This window comes from Glandiceps talaboti, chromosome 12 (assembly GCF_964340395.1).
Source record: "Glandiceps talaboti chromosome 12, keGlaTala1.1, whole genome shotgun sequence".
In the NCBI taxonomy this organism is placed as follows: domain Eukaryota; kingdom Metazoa; phylum Hemichordata; class Enteropneusta; family Spengelidae; genus Glandiceps; species Glandiceps talaboti.
In genome coordinates this window covers 4044499-4066730 of record NC_135560.1, presented here as the reverse complement: position 1 = coordinate 4066730, position 22232 = coordinate 4044499, and the positions used below count along the sequence as shown (strand labels likewise).

The 22232-nt window shown below is 36.8% G+C and overlaps 1 protein-coding gene across 1 annotated transcript; it reads left to right on the top strand.

The window, feature by feature from the left end:
* The first annotated feature begins 996 nt into the window (after nucleotides 1-996).
* Nucleotides 997-21191, top strand: LOC144443609 (monocarboxylate transporter 12-like). Its single transcript, XM_078133152.1, has 4 exons — nucleotides 997-1267; nucleotides 18365-18508; nucleotides 19949-20788; nucleotides 20992-21191. Exons 1-4 carry the CDS (start codon nucleotides 997-999, stop codon nucleotides 21189-21191), a joined length of 1455 nt encoding a protein of 484 aa, XP_077989278.1.
* Nucleotides 21192-22232: the final 1041 nt, after the last annotated feature.

The window sequence follows — 22232 nt, the reverse complement described above, 5'->3', positions numbered from 1 at the left end:
ATGAATGAATGAATGAATGAATGAATGAATGAATGAATGAATGAATGGATGGATGGATGGATGGATGAAGGAAGGAAGGAATGAATGGATGGATGAATAAATGAATGAATGAATGAATGAATGAATGGATGGATGGATGGATGGATGGGTGGATGAATAAATGAATGAATGAATGAATGAATGAATGAAAATGAATGGATGGATGAATGAATGAATGAACGAGCGTGACTGAGAGAAGATTGTTTATCAATAAATAGTGCGCAAAAGCTGAGTGCGCACATCTTGCTAAGATTGGTCGTCTGAATGCAAATAAAATAATCTGTGCAAATGCTTGAATAGACGTACTTTATGGTCAATACTGCAATGAACAAACAAGTTGTTTGATAATTCATCTTTGTAAACTTTACTGTCACGTACGTCTTGTCTTGCCCCTTAATGGGCTATCGCTTGAAAGGATAAAGTCAATAAGGACGCTCCAACACAACGTGGTCATCTCTTCAGAGGGTAAAAGTGTTCCGACAAGCCTACTTACAGATAAAGAGTAAATGTTATTGTACCAATGATTTTTTATGTTCAGTGGTTTGCAATTGTGACGACAGAAACCCAATAATTGAGTTCTTATTTGACGACTGAAGCATCCCACTTGACCTTGAGTCAACTCTCTCATTCATAATTTCCTCAGATTTCTTGTGCAACGGTATTATTGACAACAGCAAAATCGGTGAAATGAAAAACCACAATATGCATTAAAATATTTGAGCAACTTGTATTACAAAATATAAGTACTAATTTGGCAGAATGGTAGGGTTGTTTGTTTTCCAGCAAATCACGACGTATTATAATTAAGGTAGTAAATTCTTGTCAAACCCCGGAGGCTTTTGTTCACTCACTATGTAAGCTTATTGATAACGTTGCTCGGCATTCCAAACCTGTGGACATCACATTATGAACCAGGCACGCGCGAGATCAAACTTTGGGCATGACGTCGACGTCTGCATGGAATCAGATAGAAGCAGAAAAAATCACTGTGGTAAAAACTTTGAATCCGAAACCAACGACCACAATGATAGAATGAGTTCTGACGGGAAGGATGGTGGAATCTATGGCTGGCTTGTCATCGTAGGATGTCATGTATGCTATATGTTCGTGTTTGGTGTGTATCAATCCTTGGGTCCGGTATTTGTAGCTTTGCAGACATCGTTTGAGTCAGGATCAGCACGTACATCATGGGTTATTGCGATCACTGGAAGCATAGAAATGGCATTCGGTAACTAGCATCTGTTCCTTATTCTTTTAAAATAGCAGTTAACTTTATAAAATGAAGATTTTAAGATAAACCATCCAAACGACTTTCCAGAATAGTAAAGAGTCTGAAGCATTCTCATAATCCCAACTCCACCACCTGTACCACTAGTCTAAACCAGGTGCAATTCGGTGACAGCACACAAAGTGAAATGCATATTTTGAAAATATTGTTTAAATCGTCCAACCACCCTAGGCCTATTGAAGACAACATATTCCAGATTTGATTCAAAATTGATTTATTTTAATACGATTCTGATTTACTGTTTTTATTGATAACTTAAAGAATTCTGATAGTTCATCTTTGCTGCAAATACAAAACATTGTACAACGAGTAATAACAGTTTGTTCACATCAGATGTATCAGTTCGCATCCATGGAATTAAGTGATATTGTCACAATGGATTTTACCCTTACAGGGTAACACACACTAGCACAGTTTTAGACAGCTTTGTCTCTCATACAATGAAGCATGTAGGCAACATAATAAACAACATATCAATTTTTTACCTATTAATATCCATTGCAGAATCGAATTTGTGCGAAAACTTGACTTTTTATGGGAATTTAGAAGACTACAATGAGAGGGTATCAGTTTTAACAAAACAAAGATGTATCAAATATGTACTTGTAAGTTGTTAGAAACTAAATATTCCACTTAATCTTGGCAGATAACAGTTTTGTCATAAGTAACCATTCAATAGCTGTACATGGGTATAGTACATTGTATGGTGTGATTTAAAGATATGTATATCACAATCTCATAATTCTTTCAGAACACATAACAAATGTACTTGCATATCTTATAAAGGTAGCAATTTTAAGTACAGAATGTACACCTGCATACAACTTTGCAATCCCTCTATACCGAGGACTTTAAGCATGCCAGAGTTCCTCACTAATGTATGCACAACTACGCCAGTCACGGGGATAGTTGTGCAAAGCAAGACATTTTAGCACTCCCCTCCCCCATCCCAAAAAGGGTATAATAACAATGGGCTCTGTCCGTCCGTCCGTGCGTCCGTCCGTCCGTCTGTGTGTCCGTGCGTCCGTCCGTCCGTCTGTGTGTCCGTGCGTCCGTCCGTCTGTGTGTCCGTCCGTCCGTCCGTCTGTGTGTCCGTCCGTCCGTCCGTCTGTGTGTCCGTCCGTCCGTCCGTCTGTGTGTCCGTCCGTCCGTCCGTCCGTCTGTGTGTCCGTCCGTCCGTCCGTATGTGTGTCCGTCCGTCCGTCCGTCTGTGTGTCCGTCCGTCCGTCCGTCTGTGTGTCCGTCCGTCCGTCCGTCTGTGTGTCCGTCAGTCCGTCCGTCCATAATAAGTCATTTCTTAGACAAGCAGGATGCCATTTTATTCATACCTGTCACATAGGTGACATATCATGTGGTACATATGTATGTCACTTTGTTTTGCGATATATGCAAATTTGACTAAATGGCGGCCGTATATTTAAAGTTACAAATCAATATGTGCTGCATAACTCAAAAACTGTAATACACAGACACTCCATTCAAGTGTTTAACCCATATAATCAGTTGCAAGTTATCTTGAGATATTTACCTTTGACCTTGACCTTAAGGGTCAATTATCGAAATCAAGCCAATCACTGCCTATCACAGACACATTGTAGTACTTACATATTGCCAATTTCGTTTAAATCATGTTTAATGAAGAAAAGAACTCAATACACGCATTATTTTAGGTGCTCATATCACCTTTACTGAATGGAAGCCATAGTTATAGTTAAAAATCATTTTTTTATTGCTTAACTAAAACATGTAATGCATAGAGACTCCAGTCAAGTGTCTAACCCATATTATCAAATGCAAGATATTTTTAAGACCTTGACTTTTGACCTTGACCTTCATTGCTAAGTATCAAAATCAAGTCAATTGCGTGAACATCGCCGACACATCGTAATGTTTACATATTGATAATTTCTTTCAAATCATGTTTTCAAGTAGTATTGAAGAAAAGAAGTATACAGAAACAATAGTTTTGGTGCGCATGTAATTTTTCCCAATGCCAACCATATTTGTAGTGAATAATCATGATTTACCACATAACTCAAACTTAATACATAGCTAGAGACTACATTCAAATGTCAAACTTTATTTTGAGACATTGACCTTCAGCCTTGATTCTGATATTCTGGCTCATTTATCGAAATTCAGCAATTTCCTGCATTATCATACACTCTCTAGTACATTTGTTTCCACCAATTTCTTTTAAATCATGTCTCCATTCTGTCACATAGACCTTTCACTCAATATCAATACGACCCTGACTATAGTTGATTGTAACCTTCCACATGACAATTCTACAAATTGCAGCATATAATATGCATTCCCATGTCTATACTCTTAATCAGTAGAGAGTTTCGTCTACACGTTCAAAGTGTGCGCGCACGTGTGACGTAGGAGATTTTGTGCTACTATGTCGCAATTTTGACCTACTTCTCTGCGTACTGACAAGTTTCGCGGGTGTTTCGAACGTAGCGACAGCTGTCTACACTTAAGTATAAAACATTTTGAAATTTCTTTTTAAATTTTTTGTAAAATCAACACTAATATAATAAAAAATGTTGATGCTTTTAGCAAGTTGACCCTTCACGACATAATACACCTCAGTAATTTTGTTTTACGTGTAACATATTTAAAATGCAGCCTTGAATCTGTGGCTGCCTTCATGTAACTGATTTTGCACAGAAAACTGATTTTGCACAGAAATCACGATGTATTGTGCTGGGGTATGATGATGACTGTCGCTGCAATCGTCAAGATACTGCAGGGTGATTTTATTGTCAAAATACGAGATTATTCAAGTAAATATATTTGCTTAATTATTTGTCTTGTCATAATGCCGAGCCATACGGTTATTGTCATTGCGCTCATATAACCTCCATGTAAACGGCTAGCCGAAGAAAAATTAGGTCACTGCTGACCAGTACGCGAACATGATTGTGAGTGAGTTGCGCGTTCGCGTACACGTTGAACGTGCAGCCGAAACTCTCTAGTATACCCTTCCCAACTTCCCCTACTTTTCTTATATATTCCTACATCAAAACGATCCACCATGTAATCAAACGATAACACCACATATTGTCATTGTAGGACATGGCAAAAATTACTGCAACTCTATATACCACTCAAAATTCATATTTTTCCCATTTCTTTGTTTCACCCTGTATCAAGACAGCCCATCCCGTAATCAAATCGTAAGCCCACGTAATAAGTCCCCATGGAAAATAGATGCTAGAAGGGAACCCAAATGAACTCTTACCTGTTAGGAAGGGAAGGATACTATGTTTTATTCTCTCTTTATATCTCGACTATAAATGCATGGATGGGAAAATTGGACATTTTGTCTAAATATTACCGAAATATCAAAATTATTCACATATTATGAACATTGCGTAGAGAAGTTCAGCCTGGAGGAAATTCATCCACACATAATATAAACAATTATATACATTTTGAGTGGTCACTTTGCAATATGATGCTTCTGTTTAGTTGTTGGACCGTGAGGTCACCCCAACAGTTCTTAATTCTGTATTATCGCGTGAAGCTGTGTTCATATACAATAGGAATTCAAACCAGTTCAGGTCTTGACAAGTAATACGTGAACTATTACTATAGTTTGGATGCTCTTTCCTATAAATGGGGAGCAACTTAATGTCTGACGTACCATATACCAATATATAAATAGCATTCTCTAGTAAGATTTATAACATATACAGTCTCTCAATAAAGAGTCACATCTCCTTACTACAACCCATTGTCCTTGGGGTGATCTGTACTAGGCTAGCATAGAAAATTGTTCCCGGATTCTCGTAAAACATAATTGTATAAGTATTATTTGCAATGGATTGTATGCGTCCGGGGAATTGAGGACGACTAAAGGGCCGTTGTGCCGTTCTGATCCGAGCCAGGGGTAATAAAAGTGCTTTGAGCACAGCGTGGGAAAGCGCTGTATAAGAACCGTACATTATTATTATTTTCATTATTATTATTTATGCCTTTTACTTGTCCCAGAAGTTTATCCCCTGGGCAAGTACTTGTTAGAAGACTTTTCTACATGACTTCTCTAATAAAAGTAAAACTTGTTTGTACCAGCAGGGTGATGCATAGCTTTTTTTCATGTGAACTGACCTCTCCGTCAGCTTCGATGGCCATAGCAGGTGACCACACCCAGTAAAAAAGCCAAATTTCCAAAGTAACCTCCCGACCAACCCTATGCGTGTTTTTGACATGTTGTCTAAATGTGAAATTAGTATATCAGTATTTTAATATAATTGAATATCATCATTTGAGAAGTTCAAGAACTATTATTTTGGTTTTCGTATTTGTTTATTTCTCTATATGTACGTGTTAATCAGGAATCTATGATGACAACATGTATATCTTTTCTCAGAGTATCTAAGTACACAGCATAAATCTATGTGTAACTATAATTGCATGTGGTTGGTGTAACTTTTTCGGCTCAATGACTAGTACGCATGCGCGTCGTATAAACTATGCGACAATATGCGACAAAAATTGGTGGTTCTCCCAAGGATGCTTTGGCCATTGCGGCGCGTAGTGACTACGCATGCGCCTTCCATATACTATGTGCATTCTCCACGCGCTACCGTATTGTTGCCTCATGCCCCTGGTCATATCAGGTGACGCCATGCATTGCAATATTCTAACAGTGGGCCTGTTGGCATGATTATCGTAACATTGTAACGAGTATCGAGGCATCACTGTACCCCTAGTAGAAATTGTTTCACTATTTGGAAGTTTGGCGTACGGTATGCGATACGGACCACTGATGACATAGCGCAGTTGAATTTCCAGGTTGTGGAAGTGCGGTTTTGACATTTATATTGTCGAATGTTACTGCACCAACAAACATAGTAATGTAGTTATTCTTTTTAGAACATGTAAAAAATTCAATTATCGATCCTAAATCATTGAGTTGAATTGAGAAATCGCGATGTTCGACAACATGTCAACAAACATTTGTCCAAAGACCAACGTTGGTGGAGAGTCTATGATAAGTAGGCTGATTGAAAATGAACAATATTAATCTTAAACCAACAACTGCATAGAGTGTTGACTTCCTTTACTTCTCGAGAAGTCCATGTCAGAGAATTAGATGTCATTCTGACATTCAATAAAATAAATATTGATTCTCAACACCCCTGGAAAATGACCCAAATCAGTTGTACGAACCCTGGCCCAGGCAGCCGGTCACAAATGAATCTACCCTGCGCGAGCTTATGGGCATTGCCTAGTTATGATATTACCAAGTTATTGTCTTTGAACAGAAGATATGGATTATATACCCTGGTCCTTGTATGTCACAACAACCCGTGTCTACGTCATCGGTTGTCTAGTGCTCGAATATGATTGAAAACTTCCAAATCTCCGTTTTTTCATGAATTGTGCTTGAAGTTGAAGATGTACGATTATATTTTACTATGTGAGAATTCTATCATATTATGTCACTACTCATCTGAACGATTCGTACTGACAGGGCCCCTTAGGTCATGAGTATTTTCCTTGGCTGAATGAAGAATAATATCGGGCAACAATGTCTACTTTTATCATATCTTTATGCTCAAATGAATCGTCCTTGATGACGTTTAGCGCGAAATATCGTATTTGATATGTAACGTTAAACATCATGACATTCACGTTAAAGGTCATCGGGAAGTGACATTCTGATTGGACAAGATACGGCGTTCGCAATTGAAACAAACAAACAAACAAAACCAAACTCTTTCCGTTTTACTCCTGTGACATCCATTTCTCTCCTCTCATCGCAACTGCCAATTAATTCCCTACATCGTTTTCAGCAGCGATATGATTGATATGGTCTGATATTACAGTACCTAAACTTAACCCACACCCTAATAGATGTGGCCGGGATGGAATGCCAAAACTCACAACAGTAATACAAGATTTGACGATATAATGTGTCAAAATAAAATGTGACCTTACTCTCCCTTTATCCCGTTTTCTAGCATATGACTCTTCCTTGAGAACGATTTTTAACGATAAGTAACCATTCAAAAGCTGTACATGCCATTGGGTACATTATGTAATATATGTTGCTGAAACATATATTATTTATTCCCACATCTATACTATACGGCCGTTCAGCAAATTCATGTAACATAATGTAATACAGTGTACAGTCCAAAGTAATTATATTATTCCATGAAGTGTTTAGTAGTAGTATTTCTACTATGCAGCAGTACATTGACAGGTACAAATATTTTGACTATATAGTGTTGCAAAGTTTACTGAAAAGATTATCGATTTTTTTCCCGACCCCTGCAGGCGCTCTGAGCTGTGCGAGTGTTATAAAATTTGAGCCAGGTTTTTGAGCTATTGCCGTGCTTCTTTTATTGTGGAGTCAAATGATGTATCCATTCGTGGCAAAACTTGGCCTCAGATTGCTGTTTGCTATGGAGACAGGTGTACTTGATATTTAAGGATCATTTACAGAAATAATAGTTACCAACGTTAGATTTGTTTACGAATTACGTCACTGTACCCATCAATGTCGCTTATCAGATTTCACACTAAATGTGTTGCTTCCATCAGAAAATTTAACTGAAAGTAAGGGAATTTATTATTGTAACATATTCAATTATCAGGTTTCTGGCAATTTCCATGACTAGTTTAGAAAGATTGCAGTATATTTGGAAGCAACAGCATAAAGTTAGCGCTAAATATTACGTGATCACAATCAATCCCAGTCAACCAGATGCACATATGCTATGTTTGTGCCTCCTGTATGGTGTACGGACGGACTACTAGCCTGTCTGTCAGTGTCACATTTGCTTCTTATCGTCAAGATGTTGTAAGAATTTGAAAATAGTATGTGTCTGATCAACAGAATTTCTCTTCCACTAAATTTTAGACAACATTTAGTTGTACTTACTCATGTAAACGTTGTTGATCATGCTTGAGATGTCACACTGACTTCGTTTCCTTCGACGAAATAGGTCAAGGGTTAAATTCACCAAGAACACTTTCGCTCGTGATAAAATTGCTAGTCTTGTTTTGCCGCGTAATCGTCAAATATTTTCAAGATATCTTATTTTACACTTTGGGCTTTTTAGTTTTGTCTAATAACCAGCCACCTTGAAAACTATGTACTCACTTTATTTTATTTTCTCTTGATTGGGTTCATTACCATCCACAGAGTGACACGAAGCATTTTCGTTGTCTTTCAAAAAACTTCCCGTCCCGTGCGTGTACTGAAGACTCACTGTACATGTGGCATGGTGTATCGTCTATGACTATTTTTGTCTTGTAAAATTAAATTGAACATGCTGAAGAGAACTATGGCTAGGAATGTCTTATTTTTGTTTTATCTTGTATTTATTATTTTGTTTTGACGTATTGACTGTACAGTGTTGTGTCCATATATGTTATATGAACCAGTGTTTGCCATGATCCAGGTAGACGCAACAATGGCAACACTGAATTGCAACATCAGTACAGCGTTGTGTCTTTTTATGTTGATTTCGACAATGATACATGCTATGTATCAAAATAAAAGCAATCAACTCTCGGTAGTCTGCTTGACTATCAGACAATCGGATAGTCTTGCTGCTAGACGTTCGGGCTTTCTTTCGATGCTATAACTATAAGCGAACGAAGTTCGCATGTGAGGGCCTGCCCGAACACTCGGATGTTCCATCCTCGATAGCGTTGTTCGGCTGTGTGTCGTATTTTATCGGAAGAACATCCGAGGGCTAGCTGATAGACTAACAATCGGACTACGCATTATTGTTCAAAAAAAATATCATCATGAAGCTGACTTGCCTTCTTTATATCAGTTCAAACACAATTTTCGATTTTACTTTGATCATGAGCCACAAGCGGGGAACTACTAAATTGGTCAGGGAACCAGTTACATTTACTGCTGGCCTTCAAAACGTTCGTTGCATCGGTAAAGTTTATTGTGATGACCATTGGCAAGTATGGTGTGTATATTTTTTAGAGTGTTGTGTTTCTTGGTTCATTGTGCACGATTGAAATAGAAACAGGTGAAATGCACATACTATCGTAATTGCTAATTCGGGTTGGGGTAGGACACGTGGTAGGGCAAGGTACTAACCAGTCTAATGCAACGTACTCCTACTAAGGCACATGTTGAAGCCTGTATTACATGTAAACAGACGTGTCGTGTAGTTCTCAACTTGTCATATACTATACTATACTATACTATACTATACTATACTTGCTATACTGTAATGTACGATGAAGAAAACTGAATCTTTACAACAACAACAACAACAACAACAACAACAACAACAACAACAATAACGACGTTACAAAGAGATACAGAACAACAGGTTTTAGGTCAAACACATGTATCGGCCATGGATATACATGTATGTTATGCAATTCCCTAGAAAGTATATGTAACCGCGCCCGTTCTCCAAGTCATCTCAGTTTCACGTTTGCTCGCGATATGAGTACATGTGTATTTTGATTCCGAAAAAGCTGTGTTAGGGGATCGTGTTGCATGATGTTGACAGTTACACATGTGAATGTTGGGCACTGAATCAATGCGTGATCACTGGCATGGCCACTATAGACGGCCGATGCATGTGCGCCCGGTCAGACATGAAGAATGAACTTGTTGTGCAAATCAGAAAATAATTACAGTGGTATTTACAAAGCATTCCAACTTTGACGTTGTTGATAGTTTTAGTTAAAGATTCAAGTTCTGAGTTTCAAGGACACCTAATGTCACGAGCTTTCCGTATCAAGTTTACGGTATATAACTAATGCTGTCATTTGATATAGCAGGACCAAATCATGATACACAGCCAGTAACGGTAATTGATCAAAAATAAATTATTTTAAAGTTTGTTTGACTATATTATTTGTAAGTTTTTCGTTCACACTTGGTACTTTTTAAAGTCAGGGATTTTTTTTATTCAAAATGTCATGAATTTGAAGAGGGAATGATAAACACATCAGTGTACGAACAGTTTTAAAAATGAAACAAGTGGTTACAAGTTTAGGATTTCTCAAAGTTTTTATTCAATCATATGTTCACTGACTTATTTTGAAGTTGTTCGTCGCGTTGTCGTCTGAAAATTGGGAATTATAAATTTTAGCACTGCTATTCATTGTTATTCAGATTAAAAATTGTGACTACCTGGCTGTCCAATCGTTCTAAACAATATATAATATACTCTGTTGAAATGACTTAAAATTACATAATCTTAATTGCCTTCTTTTTCTAAGGTGTAATGTGTAGTACACAATTGTTTCAAAAAATAGCTTACTGGGAACTGTTATTGTGAATGGAAGTTTTTTATGTAGTTAGGTAATGGTCTATATGTAATGGAATATCTCAGACCACAGTGTCTCTATAGTGGTCTGAGATAATCAATATGAATATTTCATAGACAATAATAATTGACCCCACTCCCTGTCAAATGACACCACTTTTGCAACCAAGGGCCTTTGTCCCCACTTGTTGGAAACCTTGGCAGAACACCATGACATACATGACCTTGGAAGACATTCCGATGTTTACATTATTACTTTTAATTACTTTTAAACAGTAAATCCCAAAGGGGTTCTGAGTTCTAGAAATGTTTACATGTTATCTATTTTGACAAGTTCACACTGAAGAGAAATGTTTCATAGAAGTAATGATTTGTATAAATGAAAATTCATCTAGCACACTGATGACAATCACGTAAGTGTTTCAAAAAGTTACATACTAAATTTCAAATTGGATAACTTGAAAAAATTGTTAGCGATGTCAATGCCACTTTGATTAATAGGACGAATGTATTAGTACTCCTGATAAAATCACACAATATTTCATGGCTACAGATATACACCCATCAGGATGATAAGTAATTATCTTCTTACAAAGTTGTTCTACGGACTTGTCAACCCTGCTAAAATGAAGGAAAGAGACCAGTAACAAGGATTCAATAACGAGAAGAGAAAGGAAGTTGTAGAGAGACTGACAGGACAGAAAGGACAGAGAATAGAACTGAAAAAATACAGATTTGTTTTCTTGTCCCCTATTTAGCTCCACTGTCAGCGAAAGCTGAAAGCGTAGCTTTAGGTATAGGTGTGTATAGGTATAGAGTATAGGTGGAATCATTGGTGTGCGTCAAATTTTTATATTTTCATCATCTTCTCCGAAATCGACAGTCAGAATTCTTCAATAATTGGTGTGCATGTTCCCTGGGGGGAGGCTACTCAGATTTGTTCATGCCAAGTTGATCTGTGCCATTTTCAATTTTTTATTAAAAAAATTTCAAAAAATGACATTTTCATCATCTCCTCAAATACAACTTGTCAGATTGCTTTGATATCTGGTGTGTTGATGCGCAGGGGGTAGCTTACTCAGATTTATTAATTTCAAGTCAGCACATCTTCATTTTTATTTTTTATGATTTTTTTCTTGTAATTTAACAAAAAAATTAATATGTTAATGAGCATTGTGACCGACGCCATATTGGAAATCAGTCGACGAGACTTTAAGTAAACTGCCACTTTTCAAAAGACACTATTGATGTCAAACAGGCAATGTAATATGTGCTATACTCATAATTCTACGCATTGGGCGCCCAAATGACAAGTCTTTGTTCGAAACAGGGTTGCAAACTTCAAATCCAAATTCGGCACCCCTTCTACATAATCAGCCAGTCCGCAACATCCTCATTTGCATACATCTATCCTGTGACTGTTTACACTTTGAATGGCTGCTCACGGGCCTTATTTTTCGGTATTTTTAACTCGCCGTAACTTTCACTAGAGTCCCCCATTTTAGATACTGAAAACGCCTAAACCTCAACTGACAACTCGTCTTTCGTGCCAGCAAAATAAATGTTGGCATTACATTTAGGAATACCGATTTTCCGACGAATTCTTGACATATACTTGAGGCCTTGAAATTTCGACCCGGTTTTCGCTCGAGTCATAGTTTCCTCAATACTGACCGGAAAGTTGACAAATTTCACAAAAAGGTGGATTTTTATGTGTTTTAAATAACCATGGCAAGTAAATTTAGTAGGATCGTTGTGTAACGGTCCGGACCGTTCAAGAATTTTCGGTAGAAAACGACTGATATGACCCGGAAGTTGAAGCTGGCTTCGTCTGACCGGGCAATTTTCCACAACGTGGGAGTTCTTGGTACTCACTAAAATCACACTTCAGACCCACTATAAAAGTTTGATGTTTTCAGGTAACATGTAACTTGTGATTAATTCTATATTGTCGTGCAATTTGGAGTGACAGTCTCGAATGAAGACAACTTGCTAAGCAAGGCATGCCAAGGCCATAAGGCATGCGCAGTACGTACAGTGAATCGACCAAACTTTGTTTATTGGCCGACAGTTTACATATAAACACAGATAACTAGTGTTAGTTATCTGTGATGTAAATGACATGAACATGTCTTGCTAATTCCAAAATGCAAATATTTGGCAAGTAAAAATAATTAAAATAATTACAACTTTAATTTGGCTTCAGACTTTGCATTATGTTTGGGTATCTTTCCCCGTTTTACGTGTAAATCCGAAATGGTTCTGTATAGTCATGTCAGTGATCATACTGGGGCTGCTTTGAGTACGAGCGAGGTGAAACATGTTGAGGTATTTTGTTGAGAATTATAAATATTACGAAATGTCAAGTACAAGGTTTAATACAATGGAATGATGAAAAAAATTGGCCGAGTCTGCTGACAGGCGCAGGTCACAAGACACTCCGTAAATTTAAATATTTGACGATGTTATGTCTACTACAAGTTGAATGTTGTTGACAAATAAGCTTATGGACAGTGGTTTTGGTAAATTTGTTAGAAAATTGAACTTCTAATTGCCTCAAAATTGTTTTAGATCTCTAGCTTATTTCATTCATTATTAAAATTTTCCAGGGTTAAAGCTGTAAGGCACTGGAATTATTTATAGCCAACCTCAAAATCCTGTGTGTGTGTGTGTGTGTGTGTGTATGTGTGTATGTGTGTGTGTTTGTGTGTGTGTGTGTGTGTGTGTGCACATTTCCCAATCATTATTTTTCTGAGATTTTGTGTAATTTTCATATCAGTAATTTTTTTTATAAAATGGTGACTATGGTATAAAAGAACAATATTTTACCAACTTTCTGTGTAAAATGTGTTTTATAGTGAGACATCATATGAAACCACTAACCACTTTATTACATCGCTACCAAAATAAAAACTAAAAAGAACAGCGGAGCTATTCTGACCGATAGGTCGCTTGTTTTTTTATTTCGTCCGCCCGCCCCACCTGACTATTCCACTGGAGGTGAGAAACAAACAAAAAAGGTCACCCTAACTTAAAGAATTCTGATAGTTCATCCTTGCTGCAAATACAAAACATTGTACAACGAATAATAACAGTTTGTTCACATCAGATGTATCAGTTTCCATCCATGGAATTAAGTGATATTGTCACAATGGATTTTACCCTTACAGGGTAACACACACTGGCACAGTTTTAGACAGCTTTGTCTCTCATACAATGAAGTATGTAGGCAACATAATAAACAACATATCAATTTTTTTTTTTATTCATATGCATTGCAGAATCGAATTTGAGCGAAAACTTGACTTTTTATGGGAATTCGAAGACTTTTAACAAAACTAAGATGTATCAAATATGTAATTGTAAGTTGTTAGAAACTAAATATTCCACTTAATCTTGGCAGATAACAGTTTTGTCATAGGTAACCATTCAATATCTGTACATGGGTACAATTTTTTGTTGAAGACAAATTGACTGAGTCTTCAATATGCAAATTAGGTCTCAAAATAGAATTTTTGGTAATAATGCTTTAACATCTTCTCTAAAATTTCTTTTGAAAGTGTCGTGAGATGAGCAGATATAAGTTTGCTCAAGACAAGTTAATTGGGCTGTTAATATGCACATTACTAGTCATTAGGGGTAAACATAGAATTGCTTTAAAGTGTGAGTATAACAATTATAAAAGTACTGTATTTGTCCATTTTCGGAGCCCCATTCCAACTCATACATTTAGGGGTGATCAGATCAGGGGCATGAGGCAACAATTCTGGTGAAACCCAAAAATGATATCCAGGTAATAAAGGCCCAAGTTAGCTTTGAGTCACATTTACATACTTACTTCTTTATTTGTACAGTTTATTTTAATAAACTCATTATACACGTCTACACATATTTGTTATTTTGGGTATGTATTTGTAAACGTTCCGGTCTTTTAAAAAATGAAACATTTTTAATAATCGCAGAAAAAGTTTATATAAATATGGAAGACTCCAAAAAAGAATAAAGGAAAAGAAACTATATGGATAGATTTTGTCTGTAATGATTTAATGGAACATGATCATGGTGCATGCAAAATCGACGCTTAGTTCGCTCGCGACACTTGACGCTTTGATGCGTGACGCGCTGCTTGCCGTGCTCGAGCTCGAGCCTAAAAGGGGCAGGACACGACATCGAATAAACCAATCAGGACGCTTCAAATCGAACATGTGACCCATGAATTTTCGCTCGAAGCTCGATACCACCTGCTGCCCTCTTGTGGTGAGGTATATATTTCGCATGTTTCAGTACATTGTGGCGTTTGCGGGACAGTAAAACAGATTGCCGAAACAGCATATTATATGAACTGGAGCTCCGAAACGGTGCGTCTTTTGCGAGGGATATAAACAAAAACACAATTGATAATATCTTGGTTTAATCAATATTTGGTGCGAAGAGTTGCGGTAGGCTCAAACACACAGTTGATTCTGGTCTATATTATTTTCATAAAATTACGTACAAATAATCATTAAACATTAGTCATCATATCTGTGTCTCTCCAAATATACCTTTGAATGAAAGAGAAAACGTAACAACATCATTTGACTGAGTAAACAAAAACGCGTAAGTTTGCCCGAAACAGAAAGCGTCCGTGAACGAGGGCGATGTGGTTTCAATCTTACGACGAAAAAGAACACCAGAGTGTCCTACCAAGGGGCATGAGGCAACAATTCTGGTGAAACCCAAAAATGATATCCAGGTAATAAAGGCCCAAGTTAGCTATGAGTCACATTTACATACTTACTTCTTTATTTGTAGTTTATTTTAATAAACTCATTATACAAGTCTACACATATTTGTTATTTTGGGTATGTATTTGTACACTTTCCGGTCTTTTAAAAATGAAACATTTTTAATAATCGCAGAAAAAGTTTATATAAATATGGAAGACTCCAAAAAAGAATAAAGGAAAAGAAACTATATGGATAGATTTTGTCTGTAATGATTTAATGGAACATGATCATGGTGCATGCAAAATCGACGCTTAGTTCGCTCGCGACATGTACAGCTGACGCTTCGATGCGTGACGCGCTGCTTGCCGTGCTCGAGCTCGAGCTCAAACGCATTCCTTGCTTAAACTTGTAATACAGAGGGGTAGGACACGACATCGAATAAACCAATCAGGACGCTTCAATTCGAACATGTGACCCATGAATTTTCGCTCGAAGCTCGATACCACCTGCTGCCCTCTTGTGGTGAGGTATATATATTTCGCATGTTTCAGTACATTGTGGCCAGAGTGATTGCGTTTGCGGGACAGTAAAACAGATTGCCGAAACAGCATATTATATGAACTGAAGCTCCGAAACGGTGCGTCTTTTGCGAAGGATATAAACAAAAATACAATTGATAATATCTTGGTTTAATCAATATTTGATGCCGTAGAGTTACGGTAGGCTCGAACACACAGTCGATTCCGGTCTATATCATTTTCATAAAATTACGTAAAAATAATCATTAAACATTACTCGTCATATCTGTGTCTCTTCGAAATATACTTTTGAATGAAAGAGAAAACGTAACAACATCATTTGACTGAGTAAACAAAAACGCGTAAGTTTGCCCGAAACAGAAAGCGTCCGTGAACGAGGGCGATGTGGTTTCAATCTTACGACGAAAAAGAACACCAGAGTGTCCTACCCTTCCCTTTTTAGCAATTGAGCAAATTGAGCAAATTGAGCAAATGTCGAGCTCGTGCATATTGAATTTTCAAAATCCAGTACTTTTATGGACGGTTGCAAAGATTCGAATCATTCGAGCTCGTGCGTGACAAGACAGATAATTTATATGACCGTTGGGGGCGCTACACAATCGGTACACTCCATACACGTTAGACTCATGCGTTAGACTAGACATGCATTACGCATGTTACGTCCCAGTCCGCCGTATTCTATTTATATTTCAGCGCGTTTCAAGTTACTGTATGTATTTTTCTGTGTATTTTAATTAGATATTAATTATTGATTCAAGATAATGAAGTAATTATAAACTTGACGGAACTTTTTGATATTGTCTTTATTCATGTTATTCAATTGTTGATAGACACCAGAATTGTTGCCTCATGCCCTTGATCAGATCAATAGTTTAATGTAGGATAAAAACTAAGCACTTTTAGTATGGGGTGGGGGTGTGGGAGGAGGTCTCACCCTACATGTATGAAGAAGATTTTACTTTTATAATGAAATCTGTTTTGTACCCCAATACAATCATTTCTAAAAATGTCAAATTGAAAAATGGAAGAATTTGTGTTATACATGTAGTAAATGCTTGGCAGAACTCTTGTTTCCTCTTTATTCATAGCACTACATAATTCTACATACTGATTTCAAATTGAGTGTGCTCTGTACAACTTTTTTATATTTTGACCAATTTAGTCAGAAGGGGTCTTAGGCCTAGGCCTTACTAAAAGAATTTAGTTTTTTAAATATTGATCTCGCCCCTAATGTGTTGAGATATCATACATATACAAACTACTTGGCATAGCCATAATACGAACTGCATGTCTTCCTATCAGAAATAACCATTAAATTTCTATGTTTGTGTTTCAGATGATCTAGTAAAGGGCTACTTACTGTAGCTAGGACTTCTATAGTACAGACATAATGCAAAGTTATAAGGAAAATTAGATTTTACATCTCCCATGGAATGTTAAATGTATTTATTTTCAAGGCTATCACGTTGTCAGCAATTTACAGAACAACATTGCAAGTGAACTGAATTAGTAATCTCGTTCTAAAACAGCTGAAAATATAGAAAACCTTTCATGATTTTTTTTTAATTTTTCTTTTGAAATCAATGACAGTCAGCATATTTCGTTTTTCAAAACCTGTTCAAAAACATTTCCGTTAAAATAAGCAGTTTGACCAAAGAAGAGAGGGGAGTTTGAATCAGTGCCATGATTTACTAAACTGAACAACTATGAACATGACAAACAAGTACCTGAAAATTGCAAACTGGGCAATGTGTATACATGCATTGACAGTTATTGACATGGGTTTATAATTATATTAACTCCATTTCTAATATTGTATTTGATAATTAGCTGAATTAATCTATGGTAATTGTTCACTCAATCAGAGAGATATCCTAGAACTTTTGGGTACTAAACCATGAATATTTTTTATGTCAGTGAACAGACAATCATACTTCATAGGGTTCCTGTCTAAAGAGCTGTGAAGCAAGGGATTTTGGTTAGCAATTTACCAGACAAACTTAAAATTAATGAAAATGTAACATGTAAAATTAACTATGCAGTGGGCGGTTTTATACTTTGAGAATAGAGTGTCTTTTGCAAGAACAAGAAGAATAGTTCTTATCAATAGATTGGGGGGGGGGGGTAGTGTGTTTTTTATTTGTCAGGGGTGGTTCGTTTTGTGGGTGAATTGCAGGAGGTCACTATTTTTATGTACAACATGTCTTGAACAGAAAGTCACAGACCCGCCGCCGGCCGTTAAAACTGAACGCTCCGTTATAACGTACACGTATATTGTTTGTTGAACATCGCTACTCAAGGTCATTTGACGTGTGTAAACAGTTCATTTCGGCTATTTACCGAAAGGTGATCTATAGCAGCAAAATATGGAACGTACATTGTACTTGGCATATACTTACAAGTAATACTAGATACTGTCAGTTATATAGTATACCTTGGATACAAGTGCATATAAAACATAGCAGCATTTAATAGTAAATTAATGCATCTTTCTTTTCACATCATCTCCAGGTCCAATTGCAAATATATCCGTAAAGAAAATAGGATACCGTGGCACTGTAATACTTGGAGGTATAATATCATCTATTGGATTACTACTGACGGCTTATGCACCAACTCTTGAATTTGTCTACTTCAGTTTTGGAGTATTATACGGTATGTATAACATAAAGAATGTTTACAACAGAAACTGGGTTGGCGTGGCGTTTCATAGATAAAACAATCACAAATACAGATAACTTTACACTCAGACTATCATACAGTTGGAATGTAGAAGTAGACAAGTTGTCATATTATTTATTAGCAGGTAAACAGTTAAAGACATTGAAATCATCAAGTCCATTTATACTCAGTTCAGTACATTCCTGTTCTACCGCTATGTGAAAGAATAGCAACGCTTGTCACTTGTAAATGAGTGACAATGACATTATGTTGCGTGCGTGCGTGCGTGCGTGTGTGTGTGTGTGTGTGTGTGTGTGTGTGTGTGTGTGTGTGCGCGCGCGCGTGCATGCGTGCGTGGACGCTCCCAGTTCCTAAAATTACTGTTCCATTACCATGTACAGATCATTGACTCTAATCATTGACAAGTTACATCGACGCTGATTCCTCTGTTCTATATGATTGCTATATATTCATTAAATTACGACAAAACAATTAAACAGAATCTACGAAAGATGTCTAGTATACAGGCAGTTTATATGTCACGTATGTTTATGATTTTATCCGATATCCTACGACCAAATTATTGTTCATTGCATACACATAGATACAATCTCACCGTGATGAAGACAAAAAGGAAACACGTGTACAATCCACATTTATTCTCTGATTTAGAACATGCGTCTTGGGGACTTGTTGTAGTATTTATCTGCAATGTCCAAAAGAGAACTAATTGTCATTGTCATTGACATGGTTTTTTTTAAATTTGTTGACAGACGCTTATCGTGATCACTATTCAAACTCTTACCAATCACAACTTCTGACCATAATGATCAATTGGTACGATGTCGGATTTTACTTGTGGCAAAAAACTTACTTTTAAATCCTGTAATTTTAAGCTCAGAAAAGTAATTGTGTGAGCAAACCTCGTTACTATAAATTTACCTAAAATAGAACCCCAGGGGAGTGCCTGTGTCAATCGGGGAATTGATGCATGAGCAGAGTCTGTAGGATTTGTATTCATGTGAAATTTCAAATACTTGCATACAACCCTAAAGCCATAAACTATTCTATTATAATTATGTTAATGGCAATGCATGGCTTCTGTGACATTACACTTGTTGTCTTCTGGACTTCTTAGAATAGTTGATTGTATAGTAGGGATTTCCTCGACATATATATATTATATACTGTAATGTATTACGTCATTTGGTCATTTACATGTTAAATCTTAAATACTAGGTTTGAATTAAGTCAATTGCAAATGATGGTTAAGTATGATTCAGTGAGTAGAATACACTGAGTACAGGTAAAATATATATATGCACATTATGCTTCAAACCACTGTACACTCATCCAAGTGCTCTTTTAATGTTTGCCATTGTATCATAGTAATGTTTACTAAAAGGATGCAATTTGTGTTCACTGTCATTGCAGGATGCGGCCATGGTCTTATTGCATTCCCTCCCCTTGGACTTATTCCAATTTACATTAAAAAGAGGTACGCCATAGCAAATGCCTTTGTGGTGTGTGGGTCAGGAATAGGCATTTTCGTCTTTACACCATTATGGCAACTATTGATTGAGACGTACGGCTGGCGTGGAGCGTTCATTATATTTGCTGCTATTAATGCCAACTTGTGTGTATGCGGAACACTCTTCAAATTACCAAAAATGACAAAGACAAATTTAGAGTTGAGAGGCACAGAACATTTTGATGACATGGCAGCCGATGAAAGTGATAACGAGGTCCATTCTACAGCGAAAACGAATGCCTTACGACAGATAAATGAAATTTGCGACTGTAGTCTCTATATCAAATACCCAATATTTGATGTAATCGCATTTGCCTCGCTACTTGGTATAAGCGCTGGTTTCTTTGGCATACCATCTCACATGGTTGCACGTGCGAAGTCTATGAGCCTCAGTTCTGAAAGGAACATTGCCCTAATCATGTCCATATTTGGAGCTGTAGGTATAATAGGCAGACTCGCTCCACCTGTCATACTGCGTTTTAAACCTCACTCCATGACAAGTACAAGCCTATTTGGTGTAGCATTGATTTTAGCCGGGATAACCAATCTGTTTAGTCCCTTTGCTGACACGTACTCAAAATATTGTGTGTACACCGCCTTTCTCGGACTATTCTGTGGTCTTTTCTACTCTCTGTATTCACAGGCAACTAACGATGTAGTTGGTTCATCTAACTTGACGGCAGCTTTGTGTGTTAGCTCGCCTTGGGGCTGTATTGGAGGATTGATAGGTCCGACAGTCGGAGGTAGGCAGGTCGGTCAGTCAGTCAGTATGAGAGGAGAGAGAGAGAGAGAGAGAGAGAGAGAGAGAGAGAGAGAGAGAGAGAGAGAGAGAGAGAGAGAGAGAGAGAGAGAGAGAGAGAGAGAGAGAGAGAGAGAGGAGGCTAATATTGTCAATGTCAATTAAACTAATAACACATTCTTTTCTTTATCGATAATTTTCACACAGGATGGATATATGACATAACCAAGGAATACAACAATTCTTTCTACTTTTACGGTTCCTGTATGGTGTTTGCTGGCCTTACAACTTTCTTATCTGAGCCAATTTATCGTCTATGTCGTGGTGAAATAATTGTAGTGAGAGACGAAAGATATGAAAATAGTGAACAGGTTGTCTGCGTTTCAACGGGAACAAATACAGGCTGAAGTCTTTAACATTTAACATTTGTTTATTTTCTATAGCGCCCTTTCAATTATTCAAAACGCTGAAAATAACAGCCAAATTTAAACTGAATGCCCCCCCCCGTAAGGGAATCACTAATTATGCAAAAGAAACTTTAAAAACTATGGTAACAAACTATTTTTTTGGACAAGCGTGCATTCTTAGGTTAATGTATGTGCAAAATTATACTGAATTTTAAGAGTGCATGATACTGCTTAATTACTGAATATCGTTCATTATTCGAAATACTCATTAAAGGAAAAAGTTGTAGCAACAATCTTCATAGGACAGGTGCGTATTATTGTGATTGATATATGTATCATATTATACGAAATTTGAAGCTTGCATTTTAACAGCCTAGATACCTAAAATCATTAATTATGCAAATTTTTCATTAAAACTGTAAGCTGTATCAACAAATGTTATAGGACATATCCGCTTTGTTATGGTTAATGCATGTACTAAATGATATTGAATTTCAAGTATGCATTCTTCTGATATATCCTAATTACCAAAAATTATTAATCATACAAATTAGTTATTAACACTGTAAGGCACATTAACAAACTTTATAGGGCGTATAAACTTTGCTATGTTTAATGAATGAAGTAAATTATATTGAAATTGAAGTAAATAACCCATGTCCAAAGGCGGGAAATTATTTCCTCCTCTCTCAGCCAAAGACGGTCTTTATAACCAGCTATTCCAGCAAATGCCTGAAATAGCCATATCGGGCAGACTATATTCATTAGCATTATATTGCACATATACTGAATAATAATGATTCCCTTGTCTTGTATAATAATGAAGATGATCAGAAGTCGTTCACAAGACGTAAGTCAACCTAAGGCCACCAACCGTGTGCCATGTTCATTTTCCATCTAACTGCTTCAAATGTTATGATTATTTCTTGATTTTATTTTGATTATTAGACTTTTTAAGAAGTGAAAATTTATTGTTTTGATTGTAACATATCATTTTGTTGTTGTTCGCCTTCACTGGCAACCTTTAGAGTGGCAAATGCC

Bases quoted from the DNA above. Each gene is read 5' to 3' on its own strand.
- LOC144443609 (XM_078133152.1), top strand. From the start codon at position 997: ATGGAATCAGATAGAAGCAGAAAAAATCACTGTGGTAAAAACTTTGAA. The intron at 1,268-18,364 runs GTAACTAGCATC...CATCATCTCCAG, and splicing joins AAGCATAGAAATGGCATTCG to GTCCAATTGCAAATATATCC. The intron at 18,509-19,948 runs GTATGTATAACA...CTGTCATTGCAG, and splicing joins CAGTTTTGGAGTATTATACG to GATGCGGCCATGGTCTTATT.